The 22175-nt window shown below is 40.0% G+C and overlaps 1 protein-coding gene across 3 annotated transcripts in view; it reads right to left on the bottom strand.

Annotated features, from left to right (window-relative positions):
• Window positions 1–22175, bottom strand: part of ctdp1 (CTD (carboxy-terminal domain, RNA polymerase II, polypeptide A) phosphatase, subunit 1) — a 60411-nt gene that overhangs the window by 21702 nt on the left and 16534 nt on the right. For 2 of the 3 annotated variants that reach the window (XM_041053882.1, XM_041053881.1), the window contains exon 12: window positions 9634–9833. The exons of the other annotated variant lie outside the window; for it this stretch is intronic. In XM_041053882.1, the coding sequence (XP_040909816.1) occupies window positions 9634–9833 (200 nt within the window). The remainder of the gene's footprint in view (window positions 1–9633; window positions 9834–22175) is intronic. 3 annotated transcript variants of the gene reach the window in all.

Here is a 22175-nt window from a genome sequence, read left to right on the forward strand (position 1 = left end):
TCAAAGAAACATTAGTATAATGTCTTAATAAGATGTAAGAGGTGAACATTTAAGTCGCGGATGTTGAGGCTATCATCACAATTGCTGCTCACAAATTTAGTCAGTTAATGTTGCAAAATTAAAGTTTCTCGGCATAGTAGTGTCTCTAATATTTTCACTTTGCCAAAGATTTCTGATGGTTGAATGACCACTAGAGTGTGAGTCTAAATCCACAATCCAGCCAATCAGGTAGCTTTGTATGACCTGAGAGAAATAGGCAGCAACGCATGGGCAATGGATTGTCACTGGAATTTCACAGTTAAACCTTTACCTTGGAAATTTATAGAATTTAGAAATTTTAAGCTATGGTCAGAGCTGAAAAGCTCAGTGAAGCTTTTCATTATTACCATAAGTGAAGCTGTTTATATTAACTATAAATTAATATTGACTTTTCTTGAACTGACTGGTTTGAGAACAGGACCCTTGGTGTGACCTTAACAAGCAATGCCATAATTTAATCTGACTATTTTCATGTAGGAACAAAACATATTTGCAAATATGCTTGGAATAAACTTTGCGTTTTAATACTCGGTAAACCAAAACAGGCCTGGAGTTTAATAAAGTACAATTATAATCCTGGTCAGGAAAGTTGCAAATGAATCAATTATCTTACACTGCAAGCAAAGTAGGACATCAGCAGTGAAAAGCAGCGGAATTTCCCAGCTCTTTTCACAGCTTACAAACCAAACCAAACATTTCAGCACAAACAAAAACTTTATTCATGATTGGGATTCAATCCAGGTCTCCAAATTTGGGAGAATATTTTGGGCCAAATGAATGAATCCATCAGGGGAATATGGGCCATTGCAGCAGCAAAAGATGAAGAACTAGGGTGAAATTGTATACTGTAATTTGAGTTGCAGGGGGGAAGAGGAGGCTTGCTTCATTATCAGTATCCTTCAAAAGCTTGTTCAACAGCCTACAGGTCTGTGACTATGCTGTTAATAATCTGAGGATAAAATAATCCACGACAATATGCTCGTCTCAGGATCTGTCTATCTCAAGGGAACTACTGGAAGAAAGCACTCCTTACCCCCAAACTTCAAATGTTACATGAGGAGGATGGTAAAAAAGAAAAGTGTAAGAAAAGTAGAGCATCATCAGCGTTGATTATTCACTGGAGTCAAACATCAGTTCAAAAGGTTTATACTAGAGTCCAGCCTGCAACAAGAGAAATGGACGATGAGTGACTAACAGTGAAAGGGCACGGAGGCGGGGAAGTAACAGTGTGAGAGAAAAGAAAGCCTGAGCCTGAGCTTCCTGGTAGGTCCGGGGCGTTTTGCAGCTCTGTGTTTCATTCATGTTTAATCTGCTCTCAGACTGTAGCACCTCTTTGATATCACACAGTGGGTGCAGTCAAAAAGAAGACATGACTTCATGCTCCGCCGACCCGATGCACAGCTACCCTTTGATTAATGAGTGGGTTCATTTAATCACTGGCTTCTCCGCAGGAATCTTTAAAAGACCAGAGCTCCGACTTAGCTGGGGGGGCTTCTCTCTGTAGAGGAGCACTGCCCACTGTCACCTACTTGTGAAGTGCAGTTTTATTTTCTGCATTGTACTGGACACAAGTATCTTTTTCAAACCTGAATTTATGCATTAGGGCTGTCACTTTTAAATTAAAATTCAAACTGTGGTTGAATGACAAAAAAAATTAAACTTTCAATTTATAATGATGTTTTGTAATTCAAAGTTTACAGTGTATACATTCCCCTGTACGTGCTATGACAATAAACGGCTTACTGTTGTTACCTTAGCTAATGCAAAGTTTGAGAAAACTAGCAAACCATGCTGCACAGACTCACAGCACTGAAGCATTTGAGAAGGAATGTGTGCAAGCATTTTGAATTCAACACCACAGATGGAAGAATCGTGGATATAGGTAATGCTGTTTGCTGGTGCCAATTTGCCACATAGATTGAAACATCCAGCGCTATTAGCTCTATTGTTTGCACTATATAGAAGCTACAATTCACATTCAGCCTTGGTTGCACTGCAGTCTGAGATTCACAGAAAAACATGCTTCACACGGTTTCAGTGCTATTGTCGGTGAATGTTATATAGGGGCTGGATTCCTCACTTGTTTCCCATCTTCTTTAGGAGGCTTACTGTTCTATTAAACAGGGCAGTGATGGTAAACATAGCACAGAGAAGCTCCACTGTTAGAGGAGTCATGTAGTTATAACAAAGACACAATCCACTAAAACCACCGCAGCAAATTCCGGTAAAAAAAAAAAAAAAAAAACGACAACAAAAAAACGTCCGGCAGAGTAGGTCAGAGAAGATGAAACACCTTTTGAATCTCACACTTTGCTGTCTGACAACCTCAATGGAAAACTTTACAACCCATTTGCCTCCTCCATCACCTCTGCCGTGGCAATGTTATAATAACATGTTCACTCAAGCTGACAAGTTTCACACTTTCATTTTCACTCGGAAATAAATACGTTCCAGAAATACACAGCACAGGAAAAAGAGGGAGCGACGGAGCATCTGAATGACTGCGCATCACCTAGAGAGACAGGAAATTAAAAGTGAGGACAACTGATAACAGAAGATGTCTTTGAGGAGTGAATGGGTCCAACTGCTGTAAATGTAAAATAAATAAATAAATGTAATATAGTCAGCAATCAAAAGAGAATGTTTGGGTTGGAATAAGTGAGAGACGGTAATTAATGAAGGCTTTGCAAACTTGCAAAAAGAAACTTCCTGGAAACGTCATAGTGCAGTTAACACTGCAGCATCTGACAGCAAACACAAACTTGATGTTAATAACGTGACTGACTCAAAACAGTACACTTCCAAAGAAAGGCACACATAACTGGCACTTTAATTGGATGTCACTTGGCCTCTCTGACTCCCTAATTAATTAGTTACCTTAATTTTTATTCAAAAGACTTTTAATTGTTTTAATGATGAAATGAATTTCTGTCTCTCATGTCCTTGTCTAAACAGGGACACAACACGTCTGCAGAAAGCGTTCAAAGACACATTCGGTTGTGATAATCTTGGTGGTAAAAGTGTAGCAGTAGTTCAGAGTAAATCCCTGCGCCACGCATCACTTGGCACCAAAAGTTCAACTCACTAATCCTCGACTGGAAGCCTCTGTCTGTTGTTTGGCTACAGCTCCATAATCAGGCTGCAGTGTACAGCTTCATTATTTCTTCCTTAAAGAGCATCGAGGGGGTGGTCACATATTATATATATATATATATACGTATTAAAAATATACGACATGATATTCAGTACAGTATATGAGATGTATCTGGTTTCATTTTTAACTTCACTAAAGAAATGCAAAGTTAGGACATTATACAACATGTATATTTACTGTAGCTCACATTCAGAGATGATAACTACATCATTGTAATACTTAAAATGAATTTTTAATTATTCTAATAACTGCAGTGAAAAACAGAATTTTGTTTAGTGGTGTCTACAATGCAGTGATCCAGCTCCATGATGAGTTCACTTTGTACTTTTGCTAACTCACAAAACTCAATGTTCATGCAGCTTATAAAGTAGAATAATATAAAGCCTCCTAACAGCATTGGTTCTGCCCTTGGTTTTAAGGGGGACAACTGGGCACAGAGAGGATTTAGTGATGGGATATTTAATGATGTTTTAAGGGTGTCATTGTAACAATGACTTGCTCTGGCCCAAACCCACACTCTGAGGATAATAAATTAAAAGTTGTGAAGTTAAAAGCACTTAAACATTTTGTGTAGCAACACAATTTTTTTTTCGCCTGTGTGTATCAGGTCTGTTTCTCTCTTTGCCCATCATGCTGCTTCTTGGTGTAAATCATGATATTGTTGCAAGATGAATGATCAGCTGATTACCATAACCAAGTGCACATAATGTGCAACTGATTTTAGTTTCACTGGTGTAATGGAAAATAATAGAATCTGAGCACAGAGACCCAGTGAGCTGTTATCCATAACAAACATCTGGAAAGAATTACAACGTAAATCTGGTCTTTCCAAACTGACGCCAATGTATGTATATCCAAAAAAAGAGAGAGGGAGCAAGAAACAAGAAGCCAGTAGAGTCTGAGTGAAAAAGATTCCTCAGATCCCAAGGTGAGGGGCAAAGATTTGACCCAGCATTCATTAAAAGCCTTACATTCACTCTGCCTTGTTAGATATATCATTGTTGCAGTTCCTGCCATGGAGGAATATTAATTATTAATTATGTTCATATTACTTTAAAAATAATTCACCCTCCTATTTCAAGGCTGAAATTTTACAGCCCAAGGATCTCACAGACCTGAGATCTGATGCATGAGACGCATGGTGGTACACTGAGGCACTGGGTCGGACACAAAAACCTAACCACGTCAGCCCCGTCAAGTGCACTACAACGGTGGCCTGGAATTGTGACTGCGCTGCCTCAACCATGACGTGAGGAGAGTTTCAACAGCTGGTGGAAGATAAAAAGTTCATCCACCTTTTATATCCACCCTGCAACCTTTCTTGTTAAATCTTAAATCTGCTGGAGCCCAAAGTGCCTTCACTCGTCATAAATCATTCACCACCAACACATCCACAAATGGGCTGAAATGACAGCTTACATCTTTTCTTTTCCCTAATTCTTTAAGACATATCCAGATTGCATTAAAGAAATTCAATATCAAGATAGACACTTTAAAGTTAAGATGGTTGGGGTTAAGCAAGTCCAAGGCTGATTTAGATTGAACAAGTCCAGTAAACTCTTCCCTTTTGCTCTGCAGTTTATTAGAGGAGACAGTGGCTGTTTTCTCATATGAAGTACAGACATTGTCTGAAGTATCAGGTCTGGACATTTTCCAGAGTTGCCCTTTCACACATGTAGCACACAGCAGGTGACTGTCTGTGTCAGATGCATTTTCACCTACTGGAAATACTCTGTTTGGGTCAGGTGTGGGTCGGAGTCTGGGTAGATTGTGCAGGAGGCAGGATAGAAACGTCAGCAACACGCCCACTGGCTCGCTGCGAATTTTCTGGACAATTACCTGCTCTATTCACACATGGGCTCAATTGGACATTACAAGGACTTCGGACTAGGGAGCTGGCAGGCTTACTGTCCGGTCCAACTGATTTGGACATTTGCGTTCACACATACAGCTCATCCAGGTAATGTCTAGAAAAGTTCACGGCTGCAGTGCATGCGTGAAAGCACTAAGTAATGGAAGGGTTTATGCTCGAAAAAACATTAGCCATGACTCTGCCCTGAATCACACGAATTCCCAAATGCACTCATTGTTTTCATCTTCAAGTCATGCAAGGGGAGCTTTGTGAGGTACAACAAAGCATCTTCATGTATCTACTCAAAAGGCATCCAGAACTGAACCTAAAACTGTGAGCATTTCTGTCTTTGACTATTTATTCCATTTGAAAAAACTTTATATGAAATATAATAAGTAAAAGTCTTCAACATAAGTTCAGTAAGAAACAAAAAAAGATAATTAAAACAACTTTGATTAAAAAAGTTTTACTAAGCCTTAAATAACTTAACAGAAGAGGATGAAGATTTGAGTCTTGGTTGTATATTTTGTATCTATTTGATTTTTTTTCCCCGTTTTCAACAATGTTTACATACTCTAACATTAGCTATCAACCATTTAACAATTTCACCTGTGTGTCTGTTTACAACATTCAACATGTGGGATAACCCATCCAGAAGTTAGGTATAGCAACCTATACAGACACGCAGTAAAGTAGGGAGCAGTCAGAACGTGAGCCCTGGATTTTGACCACATAATTATGCAAGTCAACACAAACACATTTGCAAATTTTTAATTTAAGTTTGACTGTAAAAAGAATGATGAAAGAATTCTGCTGAAACTGTAAAACAGTAAACGTTAATCTACTGTGTTACTGGAAACCTATTGTGCTTCTGTAGGTTAATTATTACATGTGTTACACGCTTGTGGCAGAAAACTGATTAACCAAAATATAGGATTTTAATTGGAAAAGCAACAAAAAGTCCTCAAGAAGTGGAATCACTCCAGTTCATAATCTTGTAAGCCAATCATGCATTGCTGGATTAAAAAAAAAAAAAAGTAATTATCCGAGTGCAAAGATTTGTGGGACTTGCACAGTACTGTGCAGTGATGGCAAAGGAGCTAAGAACTGCCTGTGAATATGACTTATGCTTTTCAGAGTGCGAAGGAAACTAAACCATCTTTGACTGACGTTTGTTGAGGCTAATTATTTTTGATTTGCAAACAGTGGCAACACAGTACTGCTTCATTTCTTCATAAACCACTGTTACCTGGCCCTGTGGGTGTAAATTCTTCCATGCTCAGCTGGGGAAAAAAAAAATAATTAAAAAAAAAAACAAGCAAGACATTATTTGCCTGCGGTTAGCTGTCTAAATCTATCCTAAATTTATACACGATAAGCAGTAAATCATGTGAGTGTGGATATGGTTGCTGTAGCAGTGCTAGCTTTAGTGTTAGCGGCTGAATGGATTACAGCAGCACAGGTAGAAAGAACAGAAATAAGAGCAATGCTGTTTTTACTTTAGGCAGAAACAAGAAAGAAAGGCAGGAGCAGATACTGAATGATGGTGAGAGCAAAAACACACAGCCACATCACTACTGTATCTTAGCAACAGATGTGTGTCTATTTGGTGCCAAATGTAAGGAAGTGCTGAAGCCAGGGATGGAGTCGGACAGAATGGCAACTATTAAGCCAGCTCCTGAAGGAGTGGAGGTCCCACAGAGTCACATCTAAACCAGGAAGTAGCTATATGACTTATTCTGTAAATCACATATAAAAATAAATAAATAAATAGTAAGTATAAATAATAAATAAATAAATAGTGCCTCTAATGGCCTGCTGGGAAACTATATACAGTCAAAGACTCTTTTCTGACAGACAAGAGAATTACATTAATGCAGTCTGGCAGGAATTTAGAGGTGGATGTCAGACAAGGCTTATATAATCTCTGTCAAGCTTTACAGTATAGACAGTATACTTGAAAATTCAAGACAGGCGCTCACCGAAGCTATGTACAGAGTAATAAGTTTCTCAAATCTGACATTTAATATATGTGAAAGTGTTTTATTTGACAGCATTGTGGTGATGATAAATGTGTTTGGAAATCTCCTGAACATGCAAAATGTACATCTGTGACACGCATACTTAGTTTGACAAACCTTTACTCCTGGTTTTATTTTGCTGTTTTGTTAAAGGGGCACTAAACCAACTTTATGCCTATTTCTGCAGTGGTCCTGCAGAAATAGGTCATTCATTAATATACAGCACAATGCACAAGGAGTTTTCCCGTGGAAGCCCAGTATTTATGTTAAATTATGCTTTGACCCATCATCGGGCACTGCTGTGGGTATCAGGCTGTGCTGTCATAAATCTACTGAGTCTACAGGCGACACTGTTTTGTATCCCTGACCTACCTTTAAACTCCCCTTCAATCCTACTCTCACGTAAACAAAGAGCTGATACTCAGCAGGTCGACTCTGCAGCTAAACTACAGTGGCTGGCCCTGCTGGCTTCAGTGGCACCTTTATGTGAATATCAAGGCTCGCACAGTTGTGCCACTAGACAACTCACCACTAGACTCACCAAAATGTACGGCTTCGCGAGCCCACCTGGTTTGAGAAACAGTTTCTGAATTTTGGCCATTGTTATGTCTTAACAAAGAAAAGAACACAGTTTAAATATGAATTTGTGAGTGTAGGAGTGCAAGCAAGTCTACAGGGCACTCTCTCAATAACTGGTGTTTGGTTGAGTTGGGCCCACGACACTGAGAAGGCTCAGCAGTGTGTTCCAGTGTACCGGAACCAACCCCCTCTTCAGCTGCACCCACACACATACACACACACACACACTAAACACAGCCTTCCATAGCAAGGTAAATTCACTTATGTCTATAACTCGAGCCACCCTCGGCTAGCAGCATTCCAGATAAAACAACCAGCTAACAGCATGTCAAACCGAGTACCCTGTAGCCATCACTGCCAGCATCCTGCTCAACCCACCAAGCAACAACAAACAATAGAACAGAGTTCTCAGGGCGCCATAGTGATTAAAAAAACATATAGAACTTAGAGAGAGACAGAGGTAAAAGAACAGTGGTCACAGAGGAGAGTCATGACCAGGTAAGCTGTGATATTATTAGACTGTGTGTCAGGTATCTTTCCATAGAAGGACCCCAAGATCCACCTGCCATTATGAGCCCACACTTGCTCTCAGAATTGAACTTACTGTCTTCCACTTGTGTGTCAAGCTGTCTAATCATGTGCCGCTCCTCTGCACCGCTGCACCGACTGGAGTTGGACTTTTCAACAGCAAGTAAACAATGCTGTGGACAGCGTATTCCAGGCTTGACTCATTAGCTGCAACCAAAGGTGTCAGACCAGGTGACAGACGGATTGACATGTCCAGAAGAGGAGAGGGAGGAAAAACTCATCATGCTGCTGCCTGCTGATGCCTGGGCAGCCTTGGATACTGAGCCACAACCAAAAGAAAGGTGTCTGAGAGTAAATGCGGGTGTAGAAACACACTCCAAACAAGGCTTCTCCTTTTTAAAACTCTGACAATCAGAGCAGTGAAGCTGAACAGACAGGAAACTCGAGTCTGGAAAAAGAGGTGCAGTGATCTAAACACTAGGGTTTGACCACATGTGGCTTAACTAAACCACTAAATAAGAACTAACAACTGACAACTAAATTTACTGCTCCACAAGTATCAGTTTGGCATATTCAAAACCATCACATACAACTGTGCTGTTGTAAACACTCTGATAAAGGACACCCTAAAACTCCCCCCAGAGAGTTTCAGATCAGACAGCATTATGCAAAGTTGTAACGGTGCAGCCAAGTAGAATTGAAATAAATGTGAGAAGATTAAGGGATCTCTGTAATGTAATGTGTTTGGATTCTGGACATTCAGGGGTCTATTTCAGTGTTTCTGACATTGAGATATTTTTTTATAAATCTGAAATCAACTCAAAATGGTGTTTATGGCAAATTTGTTATTTCAAGTAATCAATATGTATTCCGTTCTAAGAACATTACAAATAACAATAACAATAATAATAATCTGTCAATAGAGACAGAATCCTGGCAGTCCAACAGCTCGACTCAGCTCAGGCCTGTCCTTCAGCAATAAGAGACTCTCATATGTTCAGATCTCTTCGACTGCCTGCTGTCTGTTTGGAATTTGTCTCCGTGGCAACGGACGAGACCGTCTGGCTTCAGCATAGCCACGCTGATGAAGTGGTGTGTTATGATAATACTCGCTGGAGAAGTAAGACCTGAAAATATGCAGTACATTTAAAAAGATTCTCTATGGGTTTAAATCCTCACCGACTGCAACCTGAGCATCATTCTCACCCTGATGTGTGTGTATGTAAGAAGCAGAGGATCAACAGTGAAAGATGAGAGTGCCAACACTGATGACACTGAGAAACTGACAAAGGAAACATGTTATATGACATCCATGTACCTCATTTTACTCAGATGGACTGTTGAAGCTGTAGCAGTCAAGACGAAAGAAAGGGGGCAGTAAAGTGATGATACAGAATAATAAAAAGAAAATACTACACTAGAATAAATGGTGGTTTTTCTCATGAAGTTCTGTGTCTCACCTTGGCACACCACCTGGCAGACTGGCCTCATTGGATGGTGTCTGAAGCTTCTCTTCCATGCTCAGTGCCTGGGGACCGAGCCCTCCTTCTGCCACCTGTCCAGCTTCTGGCTGCTGCTGCTGCTGCTCCTCATTACCTGGCTTCTCCTTCCCTCGCCCCTCACTCTCGTTGTCGCTCTCCTCACCTAAGATGTCGTCCACCTGTTTTTTGTTTTGTTTTTTTTTTTTAAAAGAAAAAGCTTTTGTGAGCTATGGTTTTGGTTTTTGTCAGGATCAGATTGCGGGGCTTACTCATGAAGAAAAATCCATCCTTTCCTCTCTCTACTTCCAGTTTTCTTTTTAGTTTACATATTAAAACTTTGCTGCATGCATACATACATACATACCTAAGCTACCAAAAACATTCTTGCATTTTTCATATGGACCACACTGAGGTGTTTATAAGATGACTCTCTTCTTCCAGTGAACACCAATTATTATTTCATTGCATTAAATAGGACATCCACCAAATCAGAGCCAAAATATACTCAGGTTAACTTTTTGCAAATTTAATTACATGGCTTTTATTTGTAGGTAATCATTAAATAGAAACAATGAAACGTTTTATTAAGTGAAAAACTGCTCAAAGTATCATCAAGAGGAACCACATGCATTAGCTAGTTCCCTTGATGCACTGCAGATTCCAATTATGCATCTAATTATAAGAGGAAAGTGGTTTTCCTTCTATAAATAATTGGGTTACATAATGTACTATAAGCTTGGAAGGTGATTAAAGCTGGGGCCAACACTTAAGCAACAGGAGCCTCACTGATGCACAATTGTTTAATGGTGAAATGCTGCAGGGTATTTAAGCATTCTAAAAACATCAACAAATCAGCCAACATTCATTTTTGGCCGCGCATATGATCCCATGTAAAAACGAGGCTTGCCGTTTGACACAAAACAAGATGCAATGTGTTAACAACTAGGTTTTAGATGAGCTGGTTGGCGGATTTCCTTACCTTTGGACAGACCCAGGCTAGCTGTTTCTCTGATTCCAATATTTGTGCTAAGCTAAGCTACCTGGCTGCTGGCGGTATTTTTGTTCTTGTACAGAAATGAGAGCAGTCAATCTTCTCACCCAATTCTCAACAAAATATCAAAAAAGTGCATTCAACAAAATGTCTATTACTTTAAATTTTGTTCTTAAAGGGCAGCAGATAAGTTCGGAGGATGACACTGATTTTAATATTTGAGAGCTTTAGAAAAACATTGTCAATTCATTGTCGGATATTCTTTTATGTAAAAAACCTGTAACAAACATTTTTATTGAGTATCCCCCCAGATTAGTCTCTTAATGAACTGTGACCAATATACAGTATGTTCTACAGTTGAAAAATAAACTTGTCAGTTCTCTGTGGACAAACTACGTAAAGGTATCAAGGTTTCTAAACTACAGGAAAATTAACTTTGGCATTTCTGTCCTGGCATTTTAATGTACTGCTAATGAACACAACAATTCAGGTAACAAACACAATGATTCACCTGTATAATAAAATGATGTCCAGGAAAGACGACAATCTACAGGCGCAAAAAGAAAAAAAAAAGAACAAATCTCTTGTACTTGTTAGCAGCAATTAAGGTGGCATTTATTGCAGGCTCTACTGTGTTGGTTATATATCATAATGAAGAGGGGTTGATTTATTTTTGTCCCCCCACAACAAATGGAATAATATTTGAGGTAGGGTAATAAACTCATCAGGATCAGATGTCTGCCATGAGACAACAATCCAAACCCAACAAAGTAAATCTGTCCAGTGGGATATCCTGCCAGCTACTGAAAGCTAAACTGTCAGCTCCACCAGCTCATCAATCTTGTATTCCTTCAGCGGCTCATAATAAACGCTGCCCCAAGGTTATTGACCATTTAGAACATGTTAGCCAGTTGACAACCATCTGAGGTGAATATTGCCACAGCAAATATGCAGCCTCCCATCCACTGACTTATTAGCAGCTTGTCCTTGGGGAGAAAACTGGGATTAATGCAGAGGGATGTTCTCTTGGGGCTAGAACCAGGATCATTACTGGCATCAAGCCAGGCTCATTAAAGCCTTGTTGGCTGTTGGATAGCCACTGAGAGTCTCAGTAAAGGCAAAAGATAAGAGCACCAGAGGCTAGACACGTTAGGTCAGTGCTGGTCGTCGTCCATTTCCATTTGCTGAATCAATTTTGAATCGGAATGACCCCACAGGGCACCGACAAATGACTGGGTGGAATACATGTAAGCAAACAGGGTTTTTTTGTTTTTTCCAATGTCTGTCAGAAACACACAAGTTAACATCTCAACAAAAATTCATTTTTTACACTAAACTGTTTATTTTGTGCATTTTCCCCTTCACTATCTCCCGAGAGCGCTAACAGTAACAATTTATTGGGCCTTGTCATATATATATAGATATAAAGAGAACTGGACATATAGAAGGGGCAGAGGGGTATAGGCTGGCCTTCACACAGCAGAACGGCCTGCAGAAAACGGGTATAACCAGACTCAACTATGGTTATTCCTTGCTGATTCCATGTACTTAAAAATAAAAATCAGTGTGAACATATAATGTTTGTTTTGATGTGTGGTTATTTGGTCAAAATTGTAATACGCAAAAAGAAGAAATTAAAGTTTTATTTTTCTGCAGGAGTAATGCCCCCTACATTCGTGTTTGACTGACAGCGTTGTTATTATTGGGTACCAGAGTGGTGTAATATCTGTGTCTGCAGAAAATAAACATAGGTCATCGTCTGTTGTCTACAATGCTTCTTCTTGCAGTGTTTGTTCTCAGATTTCCGTCAACTTCCGCCACTAGAAACACCATCATAGAGGCCTGACACTTAGAAGCAGTTTGCATGACAATTACAAAAACCGCCCAAAATCTGCCCAGCAGCACCAGTATCATCATAATTTGCATTTGTTTACTCAAAAAGTATGGAGAACTTGCCCTGCAGCTTCAACAAATCAAGTTTAAATAGGTAAGAGCACTACTTTGACATGGAGCACTCTGAGTTAACACGCCTGTAAGCTGAATTTTCATTTGTCCAACATCTTTTCTCAACCAACAGCAGAAAAGCTTATGTATAAGCACAAAATAGATCAATATAAGAGGTAAACACTTCAGTGTTCTGTTTATGAATCAAAGCAGTTCTTGTCTCCTACTGAAAAGTACCCAGGAGGCACTGTACCATACATGGTCATGTCTGCTTCTGATCACTACATTTTAAAAACCATTCAACAGATCACCTTGTCAGGAGCGGCCTCACAGCCTTAGCAGAAATGGAAGCATTAACAATCCCTTCAAACAGTGGAGTAAACTTTCCACAGCATCCTTTCCCTGGCTGTAATCAAAGGCCAAGCAAAGAGCACACCATGAAACTTTTCAAAGCACAGCACGGCACCATCTCCAAGCCAGTTTAGAGTCAGGCTATTGGTTTCATCAGTGCAAACCGCAAGTAGAGTTTAGCACGAGTGTGATTTTAGGACACAGACTTTATTTTTGACTAAATGCCTCAGTTGCTACACTGTTGTGTCTACATTTGTGGTCTACTGTGATGATTTATGTGTTTGGAGAAAGATGAAGAAGATGACAGAGAAGCAAACAAGCTTGAAAGTTTTTTTGTGCCCTCAAAATGGTGTTGATTGTTTGATCACATGCCAATTACACACAAAAAAACTGAATATAATGTGACAAATCAAAACATAGCAAAACTACATAGATTTTGCTTCAAAGGTCTGGACATAGATATTTTAGTGTCAGACTCAAATCCAGCCTGAGGTGTTTCACTGAAAGACTGATGTGCAGCAGAAGAAGCCGACGGTCAAGTCATTTTAAATGAAAGGCGGCAATTAGGAAAAGCTGTTACTGTGGGAGCAGTGAACTGCTGCTGCCCTGAGCAATGAGCTTCGGCTGAGATGAAGCCAGCGGGAAGAAAATTAGTGGCTAAACAGGGTTTTGTTTAAGTTCCTGCTGTGCTGAACATCTCTTACACCTTGGCAAGTTGGAGCTTTACAGACTGATGTTTGCAGTTTGATCCTGATTTATTGCCACAAACATGTCAGAAATGAAATGTGATGAAAAAAGGAGGCTGAACAGAAGAAAGAGTAATCTTAAAAAGCAAAACCTATGATGAAATGTACTATCATTTTCATCAACACATAAAATCTAAAAGATAACTTGAAAGAGATGGACCAACACTCAGCATGCATCCTCAGAATCACATGTGTCCTACAGATCACCATCTCTGCTGTCCAAAACATTTCCACTGAAGAAGACCAATTCCTCTAACAAGCACCGTCTTGTATTTCAGTAATGTAATGAATTTGTCACGTTCGTCTTTGGAGGGAAACGTGTGACATGTAAATTCATCTGCAGTCCCTCTGAAAATCTGTCAAGAAGCAGCAACTAAACAGCTGAGACAAACAGGTATACCAGCATGGTGACATTTATAATAAGGTAAGCTAACAATTAACACGATCACATTAATGTTAATGTTACTGTTGCCAGGCAACACTTGGAAGTTACCCAGTACAGCCACAAGCCACCTGTGGGAATCTTTAGCTGGGGTTCAGGGCCTCGCTCAAGGGCACCTCTGTATTCTCACTTGGGCTTTTGCACAATGTATAAAATGCCTGGTTGAAAGTGTGGTTAAGAAACACAAACAGCAGGAGCAGACTTTTCTACTCCGTAATCTGTGACTATTCAACTGCATACAGGTAACACCACAAAAGATGTTCCCTCTCAGGGAAGCAGAGGATAAACTTTTTGAAGAGCACAGGTTCATTTAAGGTACATCAGTGTCTCAGCACATTAACATATCTCAAATCTTACAGCAGAATAGGTGGGGCAGGAGCCCACAGTGAGAGCTCAACATATTTCCGTGCAGCCAGTCAATCAGCGCTCATTGTCCTGGCCGATTTCTGTTTGTGCTGGGTTATTGCAAGGAGCTTATGTCTTCACCAAACTCAGGGCTGCACAGGGGCAATTTTATATAGCAAAATTCTCACTGAAAGGGGATTATAAAAGCTTTATCCCCTGCCAAAATTACTAACTTCATCTGTGAAAGGTAGTCAGAGGTGGTAGTGGGGCAGACACGTGATTGTTGCATGGAGAAAGACTCTTGACAGGTCATTTGATGTAGGCACAGACGCAGATAGGGGTTTTGCAATTGTGGAAAAAAGCTCACTTGTGGTCCAGGAGAAAAGGAAATGAATGCAAATGTATAAGAAGAGAGGTAGGCATGAAGGCATGATGCTTAAATCAAGCCACAAAAGATTTGTTAGGTAAGAAGTAAGAAGCAGTGAGACCATCAGTCAGCAGCACAAAGACCTCAGACGCCACTGTGATCATAACTGTATTCACCTGAGTTGCTCGTTAGCTCATGGTCACATCAAAGACCCCGAATGACATCCAGGTACTGAGTCAAGGGCGAGTCCCATTCTGATGGGAAAAGTTGCAACAAGAATTCACATCTTCCCTCCACCTCTACACCTACTCCTACATGAAGGAAAGCTGAAACACTCAAATGTAGAGAATACAGCAATCTTTTGAGAACACGAATTCTTAAGAGGCTCTGCAAACAGGAAGATGTTGGCTTCTTTTCACCATCATCTCAGAGAGAAATGCTACACTGCAGCGGAGGTTAGTCGAGGGTGGTTACATAAGGCTGAACTGAAAACATTACTTTGGAAGAGAACAACATCAAACATGAAATACTTCAGAGAATTCATTCAGAGACTCCAGGTTTCAGAGAGTTTTCTATCACTGATGCACTTTTTTTCTGAATCTGTACGGTTCAGAAAAATAAAATAATACCTATATGACTTCTAGTGGAATGGATGATAACTGTTTGAGCAAGAGGCAAAAATGGTCATCTTGCCTCAGTCAGATGACTTGAGATATTTCTGTCAGGCTGCAACGGGCTGTGTGCGAATGGAAAACGGAGCAGAGGGAATATTCATAGCGCTCCAGGTTTAGGGACAGACGATGGAGTCTGGTCTGGATGATGGAGTGGCTTGTCTCAGAGCTGTAATGTGCCGCTTGTGTCGGCATAATGGGTGACTGAACCTGACCCTGCAGCATTGGTCTGATATCTTGTGAACCCACTGCTTTGCAAACTGTGAAACTCTGTGTGAATCTATGTGAATATCTTCAGCACCACGGACAGCAACATTCACTCAAAGCCACAGGCCGATGATTTCAATTTTACTGTTGCATTTTGGGAAGAAAAGACAACCCTCCAAAATGTTTAAGTTTACAGTTTCTTATTTAAACAATAAGTTCAATGTGGAAGTGGAAGGATTGTTTGTCATTTTGTCAAAAAAAAAACAGACTATTAATTTCAGGACTAAATTACTGTGGTCATTTTCATTTAAACAGTCCCCATTTTTTTGATCAGCTGCATGCACGTGAGTCAATGTAAGGGCTTATGGAACAAGGATATGATGTTTCCAAGTACAAACACACAGCTGGAATCTTATCATTGGATTTTTAAAAGCGCTCTACGCAACTCAAAGTTTAACTTCTGTCAAAACCCGAGTATTAGAAGTGTTCTCAGCATACTGAAAAAAACTATATTTGACATTTCTTTATCAGGCACGGTACAGTCCAAATAACATGACATGACCGCATCATAACCCCTAGTACTTATCTGCTATGCTCGCCCTATGTTTAATCTCCATGGACCACGTGCCAAACGAATGCAATTACTGCCCTAGCATTTCTACATACCACACTCTTCACATCTTATCATGGGCTCTTCAGCTGATACTGTCTGTGAAATGTCAAGTTGACAAACAGCATTTGTATCAGGCCGGAGCAGCTTGGTCAGCTGAGTGGGGAGCCTCGCGCCACAGTTAAAGTAAACTTGGGACTTTGTTGCAAAGAGAGAAATTAAATGAAGTTTTCAAATCAACAGAAACCTCACCATCAGCTGAGTCAAATCCTTCGAACCATGCGTCCCTTTATATCTGTGGAAGCTCTGCTGGGACTGGCTGCGATTCTTCACACTAAAGCTGTAATTACTGGTCTGTAAGTCTGTTGCCGCAGAGCAATAACGGCTTTCATATACTGCACACTGGATTTGTCTACTCTTTGGTACTTATTAGCCATGGCAGGTTACAACGCAGGGTCCTATGGGTCCGGCAGCAGGGGATTCGGCTAAAGCACTGTCCTGGGACACAATCTGGCTGGATGAAAAAATGCCTGTTTGCAAAGACACACAATTTTTAATCAGCGAATAATAGCGGTATGTGATTCTATAGCTAGAGCTATCATCATAATATGATCAAAATAAATCCCTAAGAAGCTTCTATATTCTGCAGACTCATGCAGAAAGTTCTTCTCCACGGTAACTCCTGAGGATTTTATCTCACCAAGGACGTAAGAGATCAATACCTGGAGGCGGAGGGAGAGCTGGGATCACTGTGATTGATCTCCTATGATCCCAGGCTTAATGAGGGATGTCTCTGAGGGCCCCTATGGTGTCACAAGTGTCACACCAACACTTCCCTGTGTCTAAATCTTCACCTGACTCGGTCTAATAATCATTCGCTGTTCATTGACTCGTGGAGCCTGAACTCATCAGGATTTCATTTAACTCTGACTGGGTGTGCCGGAACAGTTGAAAGGTGTTGATAAACCCACTGTTCTACAGAAATAAGGGCACTTAAAATGCTAATTCCTCAGGAATTCAAATCCAGCCGATATTATATTCACATTCAAATATATAAAGCAAATCGACTTGTGTTTTAACCCCTAACAATGCATGTTTAAAGAGTGAAATGGAGCTTGAACTGGATATTATATTGCCGTGCAGATGACAAAAATTAAAATCTTGTGTGTTTTAGATATTTAAAGACCCTGACACCAAGTATAATGAACATGGAGTACTGCCTTGATGCTGTATAGTCAAAGAATGCAGACTCAGCCAAGCCAATTCATACTCCTTGATGAATAATGGTGGATAGTGCCTGGAGTTATGAAAACGTTATAAAGCAAGATGGAGAGAGCAGACAACCTTAGACAACTCCTTAGACTACACATGGTTAAGCCACTATAGCTGCCATTATGATGTAAACTGAACAACAGAGTGATTTTTTATACTCTCCAGGCTAGCATTCAGTGCTAGCTGAAATCACACTGTGCTTTACGTTGCTTTTGTAAAGCAGAATGTCCTTAATGTAATGACCTGCCCACTCCAAGAAATACCAGTGAGTTTCAAAAGGACCTTCACAATAATTTTAAATAAACAATGGGTCAAATGACTGTGAACCCTATTCACTGAGGTGAATGGGCTTCCTTGCTATGATTAACACATACTATAGAATTACTGCCTTTATCTGGAGTTTCTCTGAACTCTATGGAGCATTTTAGTGTCTTTCTGCTTAACATATTGGTTTTACAGCTCCCAAATGTTAAAGTTTTATTTCCCTCAGGGCTTGATGGAGACCAAAACGGATCAAAAAGAAGAGTGAATACTGAACTTACTTTCATCAGGTGACCAGAAACACGACTCCAAATACACTGTCTATACTCTAGTTTCAGTGTCAGTCCTTGCATATCAGCACACGGGCTTGCTTCCACACACCCTGTGGTACTCGTGTGTTAAATTCAAGTACAGAGGGAGAAGTCTCTCATTAAAGAAGCTATCGCCCATAACGCAATACGCCCACAAGGCAGTTATCTTTGAAGTAAGGGATAAGACTCATCATACAGTACACCACGTGAACCAATACTGTGAATGTATCTGAGGGTGACATTTTTGGTTTAACTGGGAAGAGAGTTTCAGCTGTTGATCCTGCATGGTTCACTACTAGAAGGAGTGCTCTTTAAATGTTCATTAAGCAGTACTTTCTACTGTACGGTAACACTTCATCAACCTTCTACAATCACCACAGTCTGCAGCTATCAGCTGTTTTCTGTTAATTATTTTGGTTTGCTAAAAGCAGGGTACATAGGGCAACTTTTCCTGACTAATAACAGCGTATCGAGGATTGGCAGTCCACATGGATATCACACTCCATACGGTAATGATGCAACCAACAAGGGAACAGCAAATTCAAAGAAAGGTCATGCAGCTGGTACACTGCCGTGATTCTTCGCTGGGCAACTCTGCACATGTTGCTTCAGGTAAACTGACACATACCACCATGTAACCATTGGTGACATTTAAATGTGAGGCTGTCTACCTGACTCAGATGTGTACCTTGCTCCTGCCAATTAAGACTGGTTCTTTTTTTTTTTGCCCTGAAGATCTAGAGTGTTTAAGAATGTCACAGACTGCCCTTTAGCGAAGGCAGTCCGAGGAGGATGACATTTGAAATACAGTGTATCTACAAAGGACCCTTCCTTCGACTTAATTTCTTTACCTTTCTACAGTACAAAAGATGCTGGACAAGGATTTAGTCCTGCTTGCAAGAAGGAAGTAATCCGCCTTCCATATTATGATAGCCTAACAGAAATTCCTGAGCCTTGGTGGTGTCATGTCATCATCTTCCACTTATCTGGGTCTGGGCGACTGCCGCCCAGTCAACAGTGCACCGAAGTCCTATGGCACCTCCCATGGGTGGTGAGCCCATGGGAGGTGGCACCGTCCAAAGTGGGGCTCAAACCCACGACCCCAAGAGATTGAGTCTCGTGCTCTACCAACTGAGCTAACCGGGCGGCAGCCTTGATGGTGTTAAATCAAAAATCAAGACTTTGCCCTGTAGCTGCCCCTGAAGACATACCCACTAATCTTTATTCATCTGCACTGGAAATACACATGAAAATGTGCTCTGTGCTAATGGCTCAGTGTTGATTCATCACGTTTTTACGTTATTACCTTGAACACTATTTGTCCTGTATTTTAAACATCACTAAATGACAAAGAATAGTTTGCAACTTGTATTTATTGAAAGAACCTGGGTTCAGTTATTTTTAAGTTATTTATCAACAAAAATCATTCTTTCTCTCCCTGACTGTGCTTATTGTTTGCATGCATGGATATCACGTATTGCATTCAGACTGGGTCTTACAAACGTAGATGAATGCATAAATTTTTCACTCTAAAATGAGCATCTGAAAATAAGCCTGACATTTTCATTTTTAATATATTATTACAACAAAAGTATTTTCCAAGTCTCCATAATGAATGAAATGAGTCCTGCCTGAACCAATGGAGGGGTCAGTGACTTCCAATGCAACAAAAAACAACCAGATGGTGCAAAAACATCATCAAATCCTCCCTGCTCGTCGGTGAACTTCCCTCAGCTTTATGCTCAAGCCATCTAAATGTCACATTTACACAACAAGTGCTGCTGGTGTTTTGGGAACAATACTCGGTGTGAGAACTGAACACCTCATTAGCCAACTCGATTTTCAACTATGATAGTGCTACATTAGCAAGAGGCTGGCCTTTAATTAATACTGATAATTAATGTTAGGGCCGTACTAAAATGACAATGTTTTATTGCACAGTTGTACTGATTGATACTAATTATTATTAAAAGCACAGTCCGTCAGCATTAAAGGGTTAGGCCTCTGGGGTTCAAAGGTGTGATAAATGAGAATGAATGTACTTTGTACAGTAGTTCTGGCACCTTTCTGCTGTACTGAGAGTGAGGATATATAGTAGATAGATCTTGTCTCTGTAGCAGTTCAAAGAAGATGAATAATCGTCACATTAGCGACATCAACTCTGAGCTTGTTCATGGTCGTCTTCATAAGAGGTCAGCCCTTACATAGTTAGGAGACATATTTTCCATGTTTTCATAATTAAACAACACATTTTATATGCGGGGACAAATAAAATCGAGATCCATTTTTCTAAGAGAAATACAATTTCTGCCCTTCTCTGTTGAAAAGCTCTAACACGTTAAATTTAATCCTGTGGTCAACAATGACCCAAAAGCCATCTATTTCCAAAGTTCACAACATATTGCTAACATTTTCATTTATTCAAATAATCATGAAAAATATGTTTTTCAAAAAAGCACATTCTCTCTTTTTCAAATACCCCACATTATTCAAGAAAGGGGACAGAGAAAACCTTTTACAGTCTAACCTCCCCGGCTGACACAATCACACAAAAAGCCTGACTCAACCACTGACATAATGTACCATTTCCAGATTAATAATAGAAACAGTTTCCAGTTTGCTTCCTGCTGCAGTCGTCACGATGTCTAATAGGCACAAACACAGACCTGAACTTTGAAAATATATCCTGTTTTTGCCATAGTTGCAGTATATGAAGGACAAATTCAGCGGACAAATTCAACCAGGAACAATTACCTTTAGGATGAGGGTTTCATCTTCCATTAATTATTATAATCACAGAAATAACCAACGCTACACAGCAATATAAGAACAATTATGTTTTTTTTTTTTATTTCCATGTTTTCTACATGGATCATCAGCTAATGCAGAAGATTCACATTTTAGGATGAAGGTCAAAAGAAGGCTGCACCTTTAACCAAGTCATTGAGCAAACATTTGCTTAGTTAACAATGGTCACGGCTTGAAATGAGAAGCCTGCTTTTATCTACCTCTGAATTCTGAGTGGTAAATCTGCCCCCCTTTCGTTATAAACTGCACACGTGCCATGCGAGAACAGAAACCTTGACAGGTGCAAGAGAAACTAAGGGAGGCAGGGCTCAGCCAACAGTCTATCCTCAATCCTTGAAGCCAGTATGTGCTGAATGTCAGAATTTCCAAATCTGGCGTCCCCAGTGGTAGAACCAAAAAAAAAAAAAAGGCGGTGACAAACGCTGCTCACCTCTACCCAAATACATCCAGGCTTCAGTATTAGGAAAATATGATTCCTAGGTTTGTAAATTAAAATGTTAAAATCAATAAATAATGTTTTAGCTAAAGTACAATAAAAAAGACTGTTTTAGACATTATTTTATTAGACATTGCCTTGAAAGCTCGGAGATGTGATTATAAAACATAAAGTGAAATGTTACATAGCTGTTGGCTTTGCCAGCAGCTAATTCTTATAGGATATGTGATGCAGCCCTGCATCATCTTCAAGCACATAGGTGTAGGAGAAAAAAGGGAGGGAAAAAAGTCTATTTCCAAAAAGGCATGGCAAAGCAGTTCTCAGACTGAGCCGTCGCCTGCAGCTACAGATTTACTTAACTTCAGAATTCAGCTGAGTTAATAACCAGGCTGAGTGCTTAGCATCCCAGTAACAGAAGTCAGTTTGTCATTTAAAGCATGACCAATCACACTGACATCCAGATCATTAAATTTAACTTAAAGTCCCATTTCCTTGCAGGATATATAACCGGTCTTAGATCTAAAAGTTTAAGGAGACAAAGCTCCTTCATCATAAAGAACTAGAATGTCATTTGTTGCTGTGCATTTTTAAATACACTCCACATTATTAATGATATTAATGATCTTCATTATACCTTATCTACAAATAGGACAAATATATCACTCACTCCCCTGCACACTAGTGTCAGTCGATGCGACTGACACTAGTTCAGCCACCTCACGCCACACTCCTGTACATGTGACTCATGTTATACCTAAA

The sequence above is a fragment of the Toxotes jaculatrix genome, chromosome 13 (genome assembly GCF_017976425.1).
Source record: "Toxotes jaculatrix isolate fToxJac2 chromosome 13, fToxJac2.pri, whole genome shotgun sequence".
Taxonomy (NCBI): Eukaryota; Metazoa; Chordata; class Actinopteri; family Toxotidae; genus Toxotes; species Toxotes jaculatrix.